At 40.8% G+C, this 20,533-nt stretch overlaps 1 protein-coding gene across 1 annotated transcript; it reads right to left on the bottom strand.

Annotated features, from left to right (window-relative positions):
- Positions 1–17,307: 17,307 nt before the first annotated feature.
- LOC147604589 (uncharacterized) lies at positions 17,308–19,371 on the bottom strand. Its single transcript, XM_086794617.1, has 2 exons — positions 19,244–19,371; positions 17,308–19,077 (listed from the first exon to the last, which is right to left on the bottom strand). The coding sequence occupies exon 2, from the start codon at positions 18,951–18,953 to the stop codon at positions 17,403–17,405; it is 1,551 nt and encodes a 516-aa protein (XP_086650743.1). The 5' UTR covers positions 18,954–19,077; positions 19,244–19,371; the 3' UTR covers positions 17,308–17,402.
- Positions 19,372–20,533: the final 1,162 nt, after the last annotated feature.

Below are 20,533 nucleotides of genomic sequence, written 5' to 3' on the forward strand. Positions count from 1 at the left end.
TGATGAGTTCTATATAAGGGATATTTATCCCAGTGTTCTGTTGGGTTGACCAGAATATAAGGAACCCCAAAATAAAATTGGATCTTAAGAAAAAGAGTTGTCCTCTACCTTGTGAGATGAGGACATCTCACACTTTTTTAAGTAGAATGTAAGATTCCTCCCCAGCCTTCGAGGTATACAGGAGTAAGAATCTCCCTTTTTGATCTTATAATTATTCCCTCTCTAAAAATAAAAGAAAAATTTTGTTTTTTTTTTAATTTTAAAGGAAGACCCTTTCCCTAGAATACTTCTCAGGAGTCCCACCTGTTTTAAGGATTCAGAACAATGAGTTCAGAAGTGAGAATCGATGTTTTGGATATCAAGGTTTTGGTCTTCATTCGAGTACGGCCCAAAAGAAGTTCTTTATCTCTTGGGGGGTATAAGAAGTTATCCCCCAGATATTGTGAGCCTTATATCTGAATTCAATGAAAGTAGGTGACTTAGCCTACAAGCTTCTTTTACCTCCTCATCTCAAAGTTCTTAATGTATTTCATAGAAATAGGTGCCAAACCCAAATCATGGAAAGACGGTAAAACTTCAGTGACAAGATACCGTTGGCTTCTAAGTTACGCTAGCTCCTTCCTTTATATAAGTCGTAACTTTTAGCTCACAGTAATCTTACTTCCATCGATCTCCCTTCTTCTTAATCTCCTTCATGGCTTGGCAACAGGAATTAGTTTTATCCATGATGATTTCTTACCTTCAAGACGCAAGCGAGTCTGTGAAGAAAGATTTTATAGAACAGTATAAGCGCTCACTTTTTCCTCACTTGGAAACTTCTGTAGCTTAGACCAAATGGCGGAATTATAAAAATATAACTAGGGTAACACCCTGGGGTCAGCAACACTTTCGTAACAATGTCTGCTTGGCCATGGTTATTGAAGCTTTGGGTTTGGGTCCCCGATACTACTGCGTCATGAGATCAAGGCATCTTGGGCTTTCTGAGCGGGTCTTCTTACTGGCGTGTTTTCTTCCTCATCAGAAGATATGCCTTTATCCCGTTTTTGGCTTGCCTCTCAGAGGTCCTTTTGTTAGATCACCTCATAACCACTGAGATAGGTGCGGCAATAACCAACAGAATTATTCCCATAGATGAGTTACCTTATACATGCGCAGCTTGTGAGTGCTGCTTTTGTGATCATATGATGGACGAGCTTATGGAAGTGTAAAGAGTTCTTCTATCTTTACTGTATATGTTCCAAGAATAAATAAAGTTTAAATCTTGTTCTTGTCTTGAATCTTACTCTCTTTGAGACTTTTCTTGGTGATTAATCTTTATTCGTGCATCTTGCGAAATTATCCCAAGTTGCGAGATGAGGACATCTCACGTTTTTTAAGTGGGGTAGAATGTAAGATTCCTCCCCCAACCCCCTTTTGATGTCTAGTATCTTCCCCTGTAATCAATCCCTCTTCAGAAATATAAAGACCTTGTTTCTAACTGTTTTAACCTAGAGAGAGAAAATATTCTAGAGAGAGAATATTCAGATTTTTAATATTTTTAGATAGAAAATTATCTCATCTTATTAAAATAAGTTTCCCTGAAACAGAAATTCAAAAAGAACTTTCCAATGTGCCATTAGAATTTATTAGAAATGGGTATAAAGGACCTTAGCCTAAGGGTCTAGATTTTCAGAAATTTTTAGATTATGGTCCAATTAAGGTTCTTATGGGCCAATAGCATCAATCCATGTGTAGGGAGGAGATAAATCCAAATTGTAAAAGAAGATACCCAAAAATGAGTAAATGCTCACATAAGATGAAGAGTTGAAAATGTACAAGGTTTATTAGTAAAAAACTATGAGCAATATTAAAAATATGAGATATTTTGGGTATCCAAAAATGAGTAAATGCTCACATAAGATGAAGAGTTGAAAATGTACAAGGTTTATTAGTAAAAAACTATGAGCAATATTAAAAATATGAGATATTTTGGGTATAATGATTCCATTTTAACACATATGTAAGGAAGGGGAGTTCTTTAAAGGAGGTGCATATTTCACATAAGATGAAGAGTTGAAAATGTACAAGGTTTATTAGTATAATGATTCCATTTTGACACATATGTAAGGAAGGGGAGTTCTTTAAAGGAGGTGCATATTTCACATAAGATGAAGAGTTGAAAATGTACAAGGTTTATTAGTAAAAAACTATGAGCAATATTAAAAATATGAGATATTTTGGGTATAATGATTCCATTTTGACACATATGTAAGGAAGGAAACGGAGGTGTATATTTCACATAAGATGAAGAGTTGAAAATGTACAAGGTTTATTAGTAAAAAACTATGAACAATATTAAAAATATGAGATATTTTGGGTATAATGATTCCATTTTGACACATATGTAAGGAAGGGGAGTTCTTTAAAGGAGGTGCATATTTCACGTGCTTGAATGAGTTTTAAACTCATAAAAATTGAGATATTTCATCTCTCCTCTCTCCTCATTCAAGTCTAGTTCCAAAAAGTTAGCTTAACTAACCTAAAAATGGTCAAAAAGTGACCAAACTGACTTGAAAAATTCTAGAATCAGTTTGTTTGGTTAGGAGCTCAAATTTTCCTATAAATAGAAGCCTTCCCTTGTTGAAAGAAATATAGTGTCTTATGCTTTGTTACTCTACTCCACCTAAGCCAAGAACTGTGAATTCTTTAATAATTCACTAGTTTTTGACACTTCTCTCTTTCTTCAATCCCCATTGGTGGCTCCATCAACATACTAAACCAATTGATTGGTTGGAGGCCTCTACCGTGAATAAAGAATCAAGCAAATTGTAAGGTAAGTATGGTGAATTTTGATCTTTTCTATAATTTCTCAATGTTTCTCTCTTCTCAACCCCTCTCAAGCTTGAGAAGCTTAATTGGTATGGTTTCTGAAATGCTATCGAAGTTAATTAATTAATGATAGTAAAGAATTACATAAATTTCTATTTATGTTTAATTCTAATGGTTTTTTTTCTCTCTCTCACTTAAGAAATGGTCATACTCATGACCCATTCTCAATCCAAATGAAGCTTTTCATAAAGCTTTTTCTTAATCCAAGATTAATCTATGCTTGAGAATAAATTAATAGTTTTTTTTAATCTATGCTTTTAGTTTATGATAATTTTGATTTAATCCATTAAGGATTAATGATCCAATTAGGGATCATTCTAATCATTCCCTTAAAGATAACCTATCTTTTAAAATAATTGAGATTTATTAGTTAAAGTGGCGGAGCTATGGTAAAATTTTATAAAAATTTACACATAAAATAATTTCATTTCAAAGCATGAAAAGAGGATTTCCTACCATATTCTAGGAATTATCATCCTAGATTAATTGAAAGAATTTCATAGTAATCATGAAAAAATTAAATTTTTATATTATGCATAAGAGATGAATATTTTATTATAAAAGTGTTACTTTTAGCATAATTGAATTTCATGCATAGAGGTATGCATAAAAAAATAATTATTTTATTATAAAAGTGTTACTTTTAGCATAATTGAATTTCATGCATAGAGGTATGCATAAGAGATGAATATTTTATTATAAAAGTGTTACTTTTAGCATAATTGAATTTCATGCATAGAGGTATGCATTAAAAAAATAATTATTTTATTATAAAAGTGTTACTTTTAGCATAATTGAATTTCATGCATAGAGGTATGCATAAGAGATGAATATTTTATTATAAAAGAGTTACTTTTAGCATAATTGAATTTCATGCATAGAGGTATGCATAAGAGATGAATATTTTATTATAAAAGTGTTACTTTTAGCATAATTGAATTTCATGCATAGAGGTATGCATAAAAGATATGGGAAGTGATAAGATGTGATAAGATGTATATGAGATGAGTTAGGATGTGATAAGATGAGTTAGGATGTGATAAGGGGTGTATGAGATGTGATAAGATGCATATGAGATAAGTTAGGATGTGATAAGAAGAGTTAAGATGTGATAAGATGTGAATGGGATGAGATAAGAAGTGTATGTGATGAGATAAGATGAATATGGGTTGTGATAGGGTGAGAATGGATGTGATGAAAAAGAATAGATGAGAAGGCGTATGGGGTTATATGAATGGGAATGAGGAAATGGATGTATGTATGTGGATGTATGGATGTATGCATGTAGATGTGGATGTGTATGTATGGATGTATGTGGATGTGGATGTATGGATGTATAAATAAGGATGTATGTATGGATGTATGGATGTATGTGGATGTGGATGTGGATGTATAAATAAGGATGTGAAAATGGATGTATGCATGGATGTGTATGAAGAATAATGAAGGTGAATGTGTATGGAAAATAATGTGTCGTTGATATGAATGAATGGATGAGAATGAGTACATATGAAGGGAATGTGGAATAAGTAGTGTGGATTGAGGAGGGATAATGTGGAAAGACGGAATTCAATATAGAAACTGTATTTTGTGATTGTTTGTAAATGCTGTTTGTAAATGACTGTTTTATGTCAAGAATGCTGGGAAAGCATTTTGATCATCATGTGATTAAGGTCATGGAGACCTAACTGATAAAGTTGCAACTGCTGACGGAGAGTCAATGGAGGACGTCTCGCGTAGCAAGGTCGGCCGAGGTCTTGACCAGCCTCGGTGCGATTAAAATGGTGAGCTTCCGGTACGGTGGATGAGGGGCCAAGGAAGCGGCCTATGAGTGAAGCGCTAGGTCACCTGCGAAGGATCCTAGAGGGTGCTGACCATACGGTGCTCGGGCTCTGGGTCGCCCAGGATACCCACGTGTGCGTCGAGGAAGATATTGGAACAAGGAGTAAGAGTTGTTTTCTGAAACCGGGCATGGATCTGGTTGATTGACCTTGCTGGTCTTCAATGGATGAGTCCATGGCTCTTTATATGGATCTGTTGGTTGATCTTGCTGATCTTCAACAAGAGTCCATCTTGATAAGTGATTATATTGCCGAGTATTATGGGCTAGGAACTATTGAAAAGGCCCTTGTGTGGACAGGTGGTGAGCGTTCTAGTTGCCAACGATGCCATAGATACTCTGATGAAGGAATGATGGGAAATTATAAATCAACCGGATAAATTGGAAGATTGTGATCAGTGGTACTATGGTTTCATTAAAGGATTGTTTTAAAGTTAGCTGATGCTAAGAAAAAGGCAATTTCATATTGGGTGTGTAAGTGGTGTGACTAGTTTTATGTTTGCATGAACTTCCGGCTAGGGGGCCTTGGAACTCTTTTCCTTGGTACCCGGGACAAAACCTAACCAAATTCCAAATTGGATCCCATCACTACATTGGTTGGGCGGTTGCCTAACCCATGGGATCGGATGGGGTTAGGCTGGACTGATGGATCCGTAAATCGAGACTCAACTTTTGTTATTACGATAGATAAAGTAAATCTCGGACAGTAATTGTTCTATGGATAGGAATCAACGGCTGTGCCTCTTGAATGGGGAAAAAAGCGTTGATCCCCATGATCCAAGTGCAAGTTTCTTCCTTGATCTGATCAAGTATCTTGAAGATGCAATTGGATCAGCTTGATCAGAAATGATCTTGACTACGTTTGAGTAAAAAGTTTTCCAGGTGGAATCACTCGTGCCTTCCGGTAAAGGAAGTTTTTTCGGGTTCTGTTTTGGAACAACCGACGGATTAGTCTCTTATCCAGATATCCGTGGGTGAGGCCCCGAATGTGGGACCCCTGTCCCGCGCGAGAAGTGCTACTTCCGCTGCCAGTATCCTGAATCTGTTGCTCGGTGGGAACAGGGGGATCTTACAGTCTCTGTTTACAGGTGGGAATTAAAATGTAAGTCCTAATGAGGTAAATATTCAGTCTATGCAGATTTCAAACGACATCATAGATCAACCTATTTCTGATGCAGATTTACAGGATGTAATTTATGAGGATAGGGCTGAAAATGAGCAGGCTAGAGGTATGCCTAAATGACTGGTGCAAACCTTGCGTGATAGTAAAATTGATACACTATGTCTAGTCATACTGGTTCAGGTTTTCAGCATGCCTCTTATGCATCAGATTGTTATGCTTTGGCTGTGTCTAGTATGTGTGAAGAGGAAGAACCTCTTTCATTTGATGAGGCACAAAAATCAAAAAATTGGTTGGCTGCAATGTAAAGTGAATATGATGCTATAATGAAGAATGGTACATGGTCTTTGTGTGATTTGCCTATTGGTAAAAAGGTCATTGGATGTAAGTGGGTTTTTAAGTCGAAACGAACGCCAGATGGCAGTGTTGATCGCTATAAGGCTAGACTTGTTGCAAAGAGTTATGCTCAAGAAAAGGGCATTGATTTTGATGAGACCTTTGCTCCCACTTGTCGTATGACTACCATTCGTAGCATTTGTGCATTCGCAGCTCATAATGGTTGGAATGTACATCAGTTGGACATAAAGACTGCGTTCTTCAATGGAGATTTGCATGAGGAGGCGTATGTATCGCAGCCTCATTGTTTTGTTCAAAGAGGGCAGGAAAACAAAGTGTGCAGGTTGAAAAAGGCTTTATATGGTTTAAAGCAAGCTACACGAGCTTGGTATGAAAAGATACATGCATATTTGACTGCACATGGTTCCTTCGATTTGGCTGACTCTATACTCATGGTGGATATACTCTTTCCAAGTTGGAATATCCAAAGGAGCCATCTTTTACAAGACGCTTGAGCAACTTACTAAGAAATGCTAATTAGATTGACCTTAAATCCTTGGCACTACGGCACAAAGTTAGGGCATTTCAGCACCAAATCCTTGTTAATCCAATGTCATTGGATCAAAAACTATATCAATCTCTGAAGTCTACAGTTTAACATCTAACTATGTGTCATGCTAAGCTGTGATAGTAGCCTTAGAATCAAGCTTTAGTGTGGATATTGTTGGATGTGAAAGAAGACGCTCTACACAAACTCACAAACAAAACACACACACAAGCTTACAGAGCAACAGAGATGATAGTGATAGTTGGAATGTACTCACTTGGATAATGAGCGTGTGGAGTACAATGTGCCCTTAGAGAGCTGACATGGTTGATAACACATTAAGGGTGTGTTCTTACGGGGGGAAAATCTGTTGAAATTTGAGCATAATGATGAGCTATGGTGGATCAAACACTAGAATCAACATCATTAACAAAAGTGATTAGCAAATGATTAAGACATAATTAGTGAATAATTAGCAAATAGATTAATGTAGGCATGGATACTCAAAAACCAGCAAATTTTCATTAGGGCTATGCCTCAATTTATAGAGTTTACATCAAGCATCAAATCCCATTGATTTCTCCATGATTCACTCCCAGAATATCTCCACCTTTTGCCTGATTCTCTCCACCTCTTCTCTTTTCCCTGATTATCTCCCAGAATAACTCCATACTTCCCAGAATAACTCCACACTTCCCAGAATATCTCCACACTTCCTAAATTCTCTCATGCTACCCTTTATTCTCTCCCAGTAGATTCTTCTCACCTTTTCACAGGTTCTTTCACATTTACACATTCTCTTTTACAGCCTCTAACCAAGGGCTTGTTCCCGCACACACCCTATTCACTTGTATTTTCAACACCTCCCCTCAAGTGAATAATCCTAGCACACCTAGATCCTATACCAAGTTTGCCTCCCCTTACTTGGTAGCCCGCGACTAGTATCTATTCCTCCCCTCAAGTTATCTTAGCACACCTGGACCCTGTATCAAGTTTCTTTCTTACTTGACAGCCCGCGACCAGTGCCTCAAGTCCCTAAACTCCATAGTCCTTGACACTCTCTCTCTCTCTATGTGTCCAAGGCTACTATAAGTGCCCGCGACCTTGACTAAAGTGCTCACACATACATCTACCACGTGGCCTACATCATCGGTGGCTCAAAGGTGGTTTTTACTTTATTGGGGCAGGTTACATTGGGTTGTGGGGTCTCTCTCTCTCTCTCTCTCTCAGAGATTTTCACATGGCTCCTCACTCTTTGGAGCCTCACATCTTCTCTTGTATTCAGTCTTCTTGTCGTGGGCAGCTTCTCTCCACGCGTCCGTCTCTTCTTTCAGTCTTCTTGGGGCAGCTTCTCTTCTTGTGGCAGCTTCTCTTCTCGTGTCCATGTCTTCCTTCAGCTTTTCTTCTTGGTGTGGATCCTCTTCTTGGGAAGAGATATTCTTCTTCTTTTATGGCTGGGGCCATGAGCTCGTCCGTCAGGTCATTTTGCTCCATGTGAGCAACATGTTTGAATGTTTTGCTGACATTTCCTTTGGGCTTTTTATGTTTATTTTGTATCATTATGCAATGCAAACCCAAATTTATGTGGGAGGTCTTACCTCTTGCCTTAATCTGGACAAGGGCAGTGTCTGTTCCCATTTTTACACTGATGCAATGTGCCCAATACATAATGCGTATAGCATTCATTCTTATGCACATTCCAAAATGCAACTCTGGCTGTGAATAATCTTGAATTTAAGTGAGATTTATAGGCATTAACCAAGGGTTAAATACAAAATGATGATTTTCACAAATTTATCAGCACAATTTTACCATAAATTACATTAAATCAAGGGTAACCAATTTGTACGGGATGGTTGGGATATCAAACCAACTCCGATTTGCAATCTGAAGTTATAGGGATCTGTATCAGATACCTAATGGTTAATTTGAACCCTCAATTGCACCAAAGTACAGTGATTAGCACTAATCAATCACTGATTAGCAAATTAATGCTCTGTTTTGTGTGCAGAAAACAGAGTATGCGGGGAGCCCAGATCTTGTGCCTTCCACTTCAAATGAGCTCAAATGATTTCAAAGGCATCAATAGCAATGAGTCTAGTAGAGGATTAAGCCAAGAAACACAAGATTTGACCAAATATTGAAAGCTTAATCTCTGTTTTACCAAAGTCACCTGCAGATTTGATGAAGAGCTTGGATCTCACTGTAGACTTGATGAAACTCAATTTTGTCTTCACCAGCTTGTAGAGCATGCTTGATTACAGCTTGGGCTAAGAGGAATTAGAAGCATTTGATTTGAGCAAGGAGAAATCTTCAATTCCCTTCAGAAAAATGGCGCCCAATAATTAGCGAAAATCGACAGTTCTGCACTGAATTGGCCCACATGATTTGAGGTGTGTGTAGCCCTATGAGTCTACTATGAGTACCTAAAAGGGCTTAGCCTAATGTTATGTGTGCAAGGAGAATGGAGTCCTCCACTGGCTGGGGGTGAAGGGGAGAAGTGAAAACTCACTAAAATTTTGATTATTTGCTAATTTTCTACTAATCTTAATTAATTAACTAATGGGCTCATAAACCTAATTGATTCTAGGCATGGCTCTGATACCATGTTGAAATTTGAGCATAATGATGAGCTATGGTGGATCAAACACTAGAATCAACATCATTAACAAAAGTGATTAACAAATGATTAAGACGTAATTAGTGAATAATTAGCAAATAGATTAATGTAGGCATGGATACTCAAAAACCAGCAAATTCTCATTAGGGCTATGCCTCAATTTATAGAGTTTACATCAAGCATCAAATCCCATTGATTTCTCCATGATTCACTCCCAGAATATCTCCACCTTTTGCCTGATTCTCTCCACCTCTTCTCTTTTCCCTGATTATCTCCCAGAATAACTCCACACTTCCCAGAATATCTCCACACTTCCTAAATTCTCTCATGCTACCCTTTATTCTCTCCCAGTAGATTCTTCTCACCTTTTCACAGGTTCTTTTACATTTACACATTCTCTTTTACAGCCTCTAACCAAGGCCTTGTTCCCGCACACACCCTATTCACTTGTATTTTCAACAAAACCCCTACCACGGCACAGGATAAAAAGAGCCAGTGATAAGCTATGTTCACACTTGAACTTCTTAGAGGCAAAAGGCTAACAAACCCCCTAAAGTGAATGGTGTGAATTGACACAGGTTATAGGAGACTACCCGGGTAGAGGTAATAAGTTCAAAGCTTGTCGGAAAGCTTCAAACTTCTCCCTAGAAAGGGGCTTGGTAAAAACATCTTCCACACTGGCCTATGTCAACACGTAGGTCAAGGCTATCTCTCCAGCATGGAGCTGTTCCCTGACATAGTTATAATGCACTTCAATGTCCTTTGTCCATGCATGGAATAATGGATTCCGAGCAACTGCGAATGCGCTTTGACTATCCGTGTAAAGGGTGGTAGTAGACTGTTGTCCGCTGATACCAAGATCAGCCAAAAGATGGTGAAGCCAGTAGACACATTCCATAGTAGCTGAGAATGCTACCCTATATTCATCTTCACAGCTAGATGTGGCTACTCTTGGTTGCCTCTTACTAAGCCAGGAGACACATTCCACATTAGCTGAGAATGCTACCCTATATTCATCTTCACAGCTAGATGTGGCTACTCTTGGTTGCCTCTTACTAAGCCAGTAGACACATTCCACAGTAGCTGAGAATGCTACCCTATATTCATCTTCACAGCTAGATGTGGCTACTCTTGGTTGCCTCTTACTAAGCCAGGAGATGCATAAGCTGCCAAGAAGAAAACAGTATCCACTGGTTGACACTCTTGCGTCGGAACATCCTACCCAGTCATTGTCTGTGTAGGTAGACAAGCATAAAGAAGACTCATTGTTGTAAAATAATACATAGTGCATTGTGCCTTGAAGGTAGCGGAAGACATATTTCATTTCCTACCAACGTTGAGTGCTGGGACAATGCATAAATCTACTCAATTGTGACACTGCATACTGAACATCTAGACGGGTTTTGCACAGATATATAAGGACCCAACAGCTTGCTGATAGGTGGCTACATCAAAAGGCTCAGAAGAATCCTAAATTGACAGACGGAGACCACATTCCAAAGGAGTAGAAACAGGTTCGTAATCTGTCATTTGAAAGCTTTCCAAGAGCTGTTACATGATGCCCCCCTCAATCGGAACAAAATGGATACCCAAATAATAATGTAGAAGACCCATGTCAGAAACGTCAAATGTATTTTGCAGGACAGCGACGAAAGTTGAAATGTGCCCCTCATAAGGGCCTCAGGAGCAAACCATCCACATAGATATTGAGGATATGGAGATGATCTACCGTGTGGACATACAGAGTGCTTTCAGTGGGGCTATTTTGAAATAGGCAAGAGAGTAAGTATGCATGTATCTTCTAATATCAAGCACGAGGACCCTGTTTAAGGCCATATAGTGCTTTGCACAATCTGCATACCTGATGCTCTGCATCCTAAAGAACAAAGCTAGGAGGTTGTGTGACATAAACCTCTTCATGTAGATCACCATTCAGAAATGTAGTTTTGACATCCAACTGATGCACGTTCCAACCTTTATGCGCAGCCAATGCAAAAAGAGTTTAAATGGTTGTCATACATGATGTGGTGCAAGAGTCTCATCATAGTCAATGCCTTCCCTCTGGGCATAGCCCTTGGTGACTAATCGAGCCTTATGCCAATTAGCTAAGCCATTAACTTACTCTTCTTTTCACAGAAACCTCGGCTAATCACTCCGGATTAGCACTCGCGTATAGCAAACCATGCCTGGCAATAGAACGATCAAGTTAATTGTTGGGGCTCCGTACCAACATCAAGAGTGAGATTTGAGTGTAATCATTCCAAACTAACACCAAATTTTTTGTGGTTTTCCTTTGATCTCTGCAAATTAGCTCCCAATTTTGAGTTTACTTTTGAACCACTTTGTTTAGCTCTAAACTCAATATCCATGTCAAGAGACCCCTCTAATCATGCCAGATTAGAACCCCCTCTAGACACAGTAGACTATGGCTACCACAACCACCAACGGTTAGAAAAGTCTATCAATAACGTAGATCATGACATAATCTACGTAGCGACTATGCACCATGAAAACAAAAGCTAAGAAAGTGAAATTTTACGTGTTTTCCTTGGTGTCCCATACCACCAAGGTCACAAGAGCCTACATAAAACATTTAATGTCCCATACTATCAAATGATTACAAAAATTACCGTGACATAAAAAGTGAACCTTTTTTCTTTTAGTTTGGTAATTCCACATCCCTAAAACCCAACAATGATGCAAAATATCACCATTTGTATAAGTCATAATTTATTTTAACCGCCATTTAAGAGATTAAAAACCTAATGTCAAAATTCTGCAATACTCGTGCTGGAGTATACTTACAGAATGAATCTCATAAATCTTGGGATACGTGTGACCCCAACCACTTGGATTACAATTTTTTACGGAGTTACAACACAAAAATAAGGAAATTCATAACTGATATTTCCCAAGATGACATAATTCTTATTTTTCTAGTCGTGGGGGACTCTACTATGCTGGCCGACTGGTCTTGTCTCTAGCCGACTGTTGTGATGCTAGCCGACATGTTCAAGAGCTGGCCGACTGATATTATATTGGCCGACTGGACTCAATCCAGTCGTGGGCCCATCTGGGGACTGTCGACCCAGTTTCTACTGGCCGACTGCCTGTGTGAGGGAGTATATATGCATGCATTTCCCCCACACTATTCTTTGCCTTTCTCCCACACTATTCTTTGTATCGGATCTTCTGTATATATATTAGAGTTTATACAACTTCTCTCTCTCCTACACTTCTGCGTTTTCTCTCTCGTAACAATTCGTCTCATTTCCGCTATGCATTCTGACATGGTATCAGAGCCCCAAGTGGCTTGAAGCTTGGTGACAGTGAGAGCTTGAGAGTTTGCTGTTTTTTGGTGTTGAAATTGGAGGAGGGGGAGCTTTCACCTTCTACTAGGAAAGAGTGGGAGGCTCAGGCACAGTTATGGGATTGTGTCGATGCCCATGTGTGTTCTTTCATCTTCCTTAATTGCACACCCCAATCACATCAAACACATGACGTTGGCCCGAGGGATCTGGCAACACTTGGCTTTGTTGTATAACAGGGTATCACCCATGAAGAGGATTTCCTTGGAAAAGCAGATGTGAGTGATGAATCCTACAAAGTCTTCGACGATGCGGGAGCACATCAACAAACTCTAGGCTCTTCAGCAGGAGGTTCTTCAGACTGGGAAGGAGATATCTTCAAAGGATATGGCCATCACTTTGCTGTCTCATCTTACCCCTTAGTATTCAGCTTTCTTTTCTTCTTTGATCGCAAGTGAGATGCTCAGCACCATCACATGGGAGGATCTTACGCCCCAATGGTTTTGGTTCTCAGGCTCTGACTGGCCAACGGGGTCAAAAGGCCGCAACCACAACAACAACAAGGGCAAAGGGAAGTCTTCAACCGCGACGTCTTATGAGCAGGAGCCTGACTCGGATCGTGATGCCTTGAAGGCCGAGCGGACCTATAACCATTGTGGCTAGAAGATTCACTAGTGGAGGAAATGTCCTCAACGGAGCACCGAGAAAGGTGTTGATTCTTAATTTGCAACCGTGCGGACTCCAGCTTTTGTGCACTTGGAGATTATGGACACCGGAGCTTCATCTTCTTCGAGCAAGGAGGCGATTGATACTCAAGAGTGGATTCTAGACAGTGGTGCTTCCAGGCACATGACTCCTTCCCGAGAGTTATCACAGGATCTTCAAAGGCAACCAGGTCACATCCTTATCATGACAAATCCACTATCCCGATTCATAGGTGATTTGTGGTAGTTTCGTCATGGCCACTTGAATGTGCATATGCTGTGGCGGGCTTTCCCGAACCAAATGGTGGATAGCTTGCCAGATGTTGGCATCAAACAGGTACATTCCAATTCTTGCGTTCATCAGTCAAAGGAGCTTTTACAGGTAAATTGTAATAAAGTATATTTGGTTACACATACACATGGGGGATGGGGCCTAGGCACTTGGGCTTCGGGTCATTTACATGTGTACTTTTGGGAGCCTTGGGCCATATTACACATAGAGCTCATGGGCATTGTACACATTTTGATCACGTAGACTTTACCTTTCTTGGAGCTCTCATGCCCAAACTTCTGTGTTCTTCTCCCTTAGAGATGAAGTTGGTGACTATACCCATGTTATCTACTCCATGTCATGAGTGGGTCTTTTACTTTCTTGCAGTGGTATCATAACTTTGATTTTGATCCATTTTCTTGGATTTTCTTGAAAATCTTTTGAGTTTCTTGATTTTCTTGATCAAGAAGATGAGAAATGGAAAAATTGGATGGTTGAATCTCATAATCTTTGTAGTTTCTAACCTTTTGGAGCTTTGATCTTGATATTGGGAGTTTTCTAATGCATTTTGGGCAAGAAATTGCAAGAAAATAGCAATTTACATGTGTTTTTGACAATTTTCTTGATTTTCTACATGATATTTCTCTGTACTTTCTTGGATTTTCTTGATGTTGATGAGGAAGAGGGTGAACATGATGGTTCTTCAATGAGTAAGCAAAACTCACAAGCTCACACATCAAATTTCATCTAAATCTGATGACTTTTGAGTACTCTATAGCCTAATTCCTATTTTCAGTAGTGTCGCACAAACCCTAAAATACAGAATATTAGAGGTATCCAAAAATCTTCTGTTCTTGCATATTTGGATACTACGCCACAAGATCTATCCATAGAGTCCTAGATCAATTGAATATCCGGACGTGTGTTGCATAAGTATATGAGGCAGCCAACCGCTTGGCTATAAACACTCATATCAAAAGGCTCTCCAACATCAGACATGCTCAATTTGAGTCCTTGTTCTATTGGAGTATAGATGGGCTTACAATTCTGAAACCCATGAAATCGATTCTTCATCATTCCGAGTTAGCAACATGTCATCCACATATAGAATGAGCATGATCTAAGTGCCACGATCCTCTTTCACATAGAGAGTGCTCTCTGTTGGACTATTCCAAAATCCCTGGCTGATTAAATAAGTATGTATCTTCTCATACCAAGCTCGGGGAGCTTGTTTGAGACCATAACGTGCTTTTTGAAGCTTGCATACTTTGTTTTCTTCACTAGGCATCTCAAAACCAATGGACTAATTTACATAAACCACTTCCTGCAAATCCTCATTGAGAAAAGCTCATTTAATGTCCAACTGATGCACTTTCCATCCATGATGGACAACCAATGCAACAACACATCTAATTGTGGCCATATGAGAAGTAGGTGTGAAAGTTTGATCATAATCAATGCCCTCTTTATAGACATACCCTTTGGCTACAAGCCTGGCCTTGTACTTGTCAATGGTACCGTCTAATCTTCTTTTCAACATTACTTCTTAATTTTTTTTTCTATTTTTCCCCATTCTCCTCAGGTGTGGGAGTGTATGGATGGCCGACTTGCACAAAAGGGACCTTAGCCTCCTATAAATAGGACCCTTGGGCCTCTGCACATATCTCATCTCTAGATTCTAAAGCTAACACAAGAGTAGTTCTATCCAGCAACAAAGATCAGTCAACCGGTGTCCAAAATTTGCAAGAGTAAGCGTCCAAGTCTTCCAAGCTCAACAGGCAGCCCGCCCTGGTGCAGCCACAATCAAGGTGACCACAGTTTATGTCGTCAGCCAACCTAGAACTCAGCCAACCCCATAGAGGTCTATGTGAGGGCAAAAGGATGAAAGGACCAGATGTACAAGAGATCAGAGCAAAACCACACAGCATGAAATATGTGAGTGAATATATATATAATGGTGAGTGCAAATATGTACAAGAGCCCTCTGACGTGAGGTGACTCTGAGAAGAGAAGACCAGTGCAGAAGCAGAGATGATGTCGGAGGCACTCCGAGGTGGTAGTGGAAGCGGAAGATGAGGTGATGCAAGCTCTAGTGACAAGGGTGCTGCTGTACCTGAGGTGGTAGATGAAGAGCAGAGAGGGCTGCCGTCCCGAGTGGTAGTGGTGGTGGTGGTGGAGCAGGCTCTGATGACAAGGGTGTTGCAAGACCTGAAGGGTCTCTGATGACAAGGGTGTTACGTACCTGAGGGGTGCAAGCTCTAGTGACAAGGGTGCTACGTACCTGAGGGGTGCAAGCTTTGCGTAAGGGTGCTACGTACCTGAGGGGTTGTGAGGAGCAGAGGGGGCTGCCCTCCCGAGTGGTGCAAGCTCTGGTGACACGGGTGCTGCGTACCTGAAGTGGAAAAGGAGCAGAGAGGGCTGCCATCTCGAGTGGTGCAAGCTCTGGTGACACGGGTGCTGCGTACTTGATGTGATGTCGATGGTGAAGCTGAGTAAAAACACTGATATGCTCTATGTATAGCAAAGGGGGCTGCTGTCCCATGGGCTGTAAAACACAGGTGATAAGCTGATGTAAGCACTGATGTGAGCCCTGATGAAAGCGCTGATGTAAGCCCTGATGTAAGGCTGAAGATAGACACTGATGTTAGCCAAGATGTAAGCGCTGATGTAAGGCTGAAGATAAACTCTGATGTCAGCCCAGATGTAAGCATTGATGACAGGCTGAAAACGCTGATGTAAGCCTGATGTGAAACGCTGCTGTAAGCCTGAAGTGAAACGCTGATGTAAGCCTGATGTGAAACACTGAAGTCAACCTGATGTACGCGGCCTGTACCAGCAGATATAAAACGCAGATGATAGCAGAGAGGGCTGCTGTCCCACGGTAGCCTGTAGTAGAGAGTGGGCTGCTGTCCCAAGTAGTGGCCAGATGGTACCAAATATGACAATGAAGTGGTATACCAATGATGAAGGATAGGCAAGGCTATATATATTGGGGGTTCTGGTCGGTCAGCCTAAAAGGTGTAGGCCAGCAGCCAAGACAAAAAACCCCAAATAAAACATAAAAATACCCAGAAAAATCCCTTTTTAGGACTGGAAAAAATACTGTTTTCTCACAGTCTATTCACACAGTTTTCCACTATACTTCATTTGATCTCGTAATACAAGCAAATAAACTGCTTGCCATTGGAGGCCCTTTTGGGAGGGTGTCTTTTCTCTCTCTCTCTCTCTCTCTCCCCTTCTGTTCTCCTAAACTCAAGTTCAAGTAATTGCACGCACTAAGCACGCCTTAATCATAAACACTTCCAAAATGTATGTGACATCTGCCAATCTGACAGAGTGAGACTATCTTTTGATGATATATGTGCCTAACTCACTCTAGCAAGGTTACATGTTGCAAGTATCAAGAACCATTCGAGAGGTTATTTCATGTTGCAAGTATCAAGAACCATTCAAGAGGTTATTTATCTAACCCTACTATCAAGAGGTTGGTGGGCCATTGCCCAAGTGGCTATCAAACCACACTGCCCAAAAAGAGGGATCAATTGAGCTCAGGCACCTAAATATATAACATATAACCCACTTAAGAGGAGTTTTGTTGTTGCACAACAATTTGAAGATCTTGAATGGAATAGATTTTGAGATTTAAGAGGTAAAATAGACCAAAAAAAAAAAGAGGAAGAAGAAGAAGAAGAAGAAGAAGGAAAGTTCATGTAGAAGGTGAGAAACCAGCAATTCCTTATAGCAAACTTCAAGTAATTTAGACAATCATTAGAATACTTCAAGGCTTTTCACTCCTTACTTGTAAAAGGGGGCAAAGGTTTCATGGCTCGAAAAGCAGCATCAAGCACCCTCCGTGTGTAAAGATTTGGAGAACAACCGTTCTTAACCATCAAATTGAAGAGCTTCGACGCTTTGGCCAAGCATTGCTTCCTACAATAGCAACTTATCAAGCTGTTGTACATAAAAAGGCTTGGCAAAAATCCCTTCTCAATCATCTCATTGAAGAGATCCTCCGACTCCTTCAGCCGATCTGCTTCACTAAAGCGCCGAACCATGAGCTCATAACAGATAGCATCTGGTTTTCCGCCATGATCAATGATGGTTTGAAAAAGCTTCCATGCCATTTCAAAGTCCAACTTATCACAGAGAGCAGTCAGAAGCACTATAAAGGTGCGATTATTTGGAGAATAGCCTGAATGCTTCACTTGATCCAAGAAGTTGCAGGCTTCATAGGGCTTGCCTGCCTTGCACAAACCCTTCACATAGGTGTTGTAGGTCACCATATTAGGAGTGCAACCACTTTGAATCATTCTCTCCATCAAAGCATTTGCACTAGCAATGGAGCCACTGTCACACAAGCCACCTAGAAGTGTGTTGTAGCAGAATGTATCCGGTCGACAACCACTTGCGGTCATCTCATGAGGAACTTCCAAAGCATCATCCATTCTCCCAACCATGCAAAGACCCTTAATTAGAGTAGTATATGTGACAATATCTGGAGATACACCAGCCTTCTCCATAGCACACATCAGAATTCGAGCCTCCTCCAGCATGTTTTCCCTGCATAGACTCGCAATTACCGTGTTATAGACGCTAAGAGTAAGAATGCAACCCCTCCTTTGCATTTGAGTGATTAGCTTCTCAATTTCATCTGCCTTTCCAGACTTGCAAAGGGAATATAGCACTGCAGCATAGGTGGGTGCATCTGCCAATCCAGCTTTTTGTACCGTCCGAAGAAAAACTTGGGCAGCGTCCTCAAGTTTTTTCCCCTTGAAATACGCATTTACAACTGTTGTAATAGTCAAAGAGTCGGGCTGGTGGCCTGCCTTCTCCATGGTGAAAAATACCTGCCCCGCCTCTGACAACATACCTTGCTGGCAAAGAGTTTGAATCAAAACATTGTAAACAGGCAAGTCAGGAGTCAAACCCATTTGTCCCATCCTCTCAAACAGCTCAAAGGCACGACTAGATTGCCGAGCTTTGCAGAGGGAGTTCATCAATGCAGTGAAAGCTTGAAGATCGGGTTTACAACCCTCCTCCATCATTTTAAGAAAGTGGGTGCAAGCTGCCTCGAGTTTCCCAGCCTTCCCCAACCCTGCAATCATGACGGTGTGTGTGACTATGTTGGGCGACAACCCGGCCTCCAACATGCATTTATACAAAGCTTGAGAGGCCTCCAGCTGGTCTGCTTTTGTCAACACATCCAAAACACAGTTATAGTGCATCAAGTCAGGTGTGCAGCCATAGCTTTTCATCTGTTCAAGAGCGTCCACGGCTTCCTCCACCATGCCCGCTCGTCCATAACCCATGATTAGCACAGTGAACCTTTTGTTTGTCATTGGGCAGCCAAAGTGTGTGAACTGATCTGAGATTTCAAGGAAAGCATTGAAATGCTTGGTATGGCCCCACAGCTGTGTGATGAGCCGGATGGACTCTGAAGTATGTATGTAACCTGGCTGCTTTCTAGTCCATAAAAACAAGCGCAGAGCTAGTTTTGGTTCAGAGATACACGTTAAAAGCTCGTTCACAAGCTGATTGGTTATGGGGATTCCAGAATTTAGCAAGGAATGTTCTACGGAAGAATCCCATTTTTGTTTACCTATGATGTTCAGGAGTGTGAGGACCTCACCTGATATTGGGTTGCTGCTGGACTCTGTGGAGAATGGCTGTGGCGAGTGCCCACGTGCAGAACTCAAAGCATGCGCCCACCACGAAGTGCTCTTCTGGCCACAGCCCACAAACGCCTTCACAGGTCTCCAAAGCATTGAAAAGGAGGGTAACCCACCTCCTGTCTCCAGAGTCTCACACCACAAAACTCCTGACTCCAGGCGCTCTACAAAATATATATATTTTGTGGGTAATAACTGGGCGCTGGACCATGGCCACCATGGCCTTGAGGCATCCACTGTCTATACTATTTCTATTCTCGCAAATGTGTCATTCTTTGCCACTCCCTATAGAGGGTCGTTCCATGGAGTTCTAAAAAGACACTAGAGGTCTTGAGGAAGTCCTCTAGTGACGTGCTGCGGCCACCTGTAGGCTCGGAGCCATGTCACCAAGAGTTCCGACCGAAAAGGTGTCATTTCTTAGCCGTCATCATCTAGGGGAGTAGAACATTTTTTAAAATTTTGCTCGGTTCATTCCACACTTTACGGAGTTTGCAAAAGTCTTGGTGACACGGTCAGACCTACGTAGGCTCGGAGCCATGTCACCAAGAGTTCCGACTAGAAAGGTGTCATTTCCTAGCCATCATGGTCTAGAGGAGTGGAAATAGAGAAAGAGCAGGCAAAAAAGCTGAGAACAAAGGAAACGCCCCAGAAAAACCAAAACAATACGTGCCACAAGGTGAGACATCCCAAGAAGAAGAAGAAGAGGAGGAGGGGTATGCATAAGAGGATGTTGTTGATGACATGCCACCATCTCCCATTTCTACCCAAGTACTAAAACATGGATTAGAGGTGACTAACAGCACCCAACCCACTAGAGGAGACTACCTTATCATAAGCACCACAAGTAACCTGAAGCACAACAAGAGCTAGAGCAATGTAAGGACAAAGATGTGATGCCAAGTCCAGGTATACATACAGATGTGACTTCAGTCTCAGTGACACGCCTATGTCTTTAAGTCTACCCATGACATTGTCATTAACAAAAAGTATGCAAATCATAGAGCTGAATGTAATTGCTATTATGCCTACCACTTCACCATTGCCTTTGTCAATGGCAATGCCCAGTACACAAGGTATGAAAGCAAATGAGGTAGCATAAAGTATGATGCATGCTCTGGTTGGCAAAGTGTCGAAAAAATGGTCCAGTTCATAGTCCCTATGACCACACCAATTGTATCTGAGGCCACTACCAACCCCTCAAGCAAGCATAATAAAGAGGCTAGGTGGCTTAGAGGATGAAGAGAATGCCA

The sequence above is a fragment of the Cibotium barometz genome, chromosome 61 (genome assembly GCF_041138505.1).
Source record: "Cibotium barometz isolate CiBa-2024 chromosome 61, ASM4113850v1, whole genome shotgun sequence".
In the NCBI taxonomy this organism is placed as follows: Eukaryota; Viridiplantae; Streptophyta; class Polypodiopsida; order Cyatheales; family Cibotiaceae; genus Cibotium; species Cibotium barometz.

Excerpts from the sequence above, each read along its gene's own strand:
- LOC147604589 (XM_086794617.1), bottom strand. The coding sequence starts at position 18,953 with ATGACAAACAAAAGGTTCACTGTGCTAATCATGGGTTATGGACGAGCG.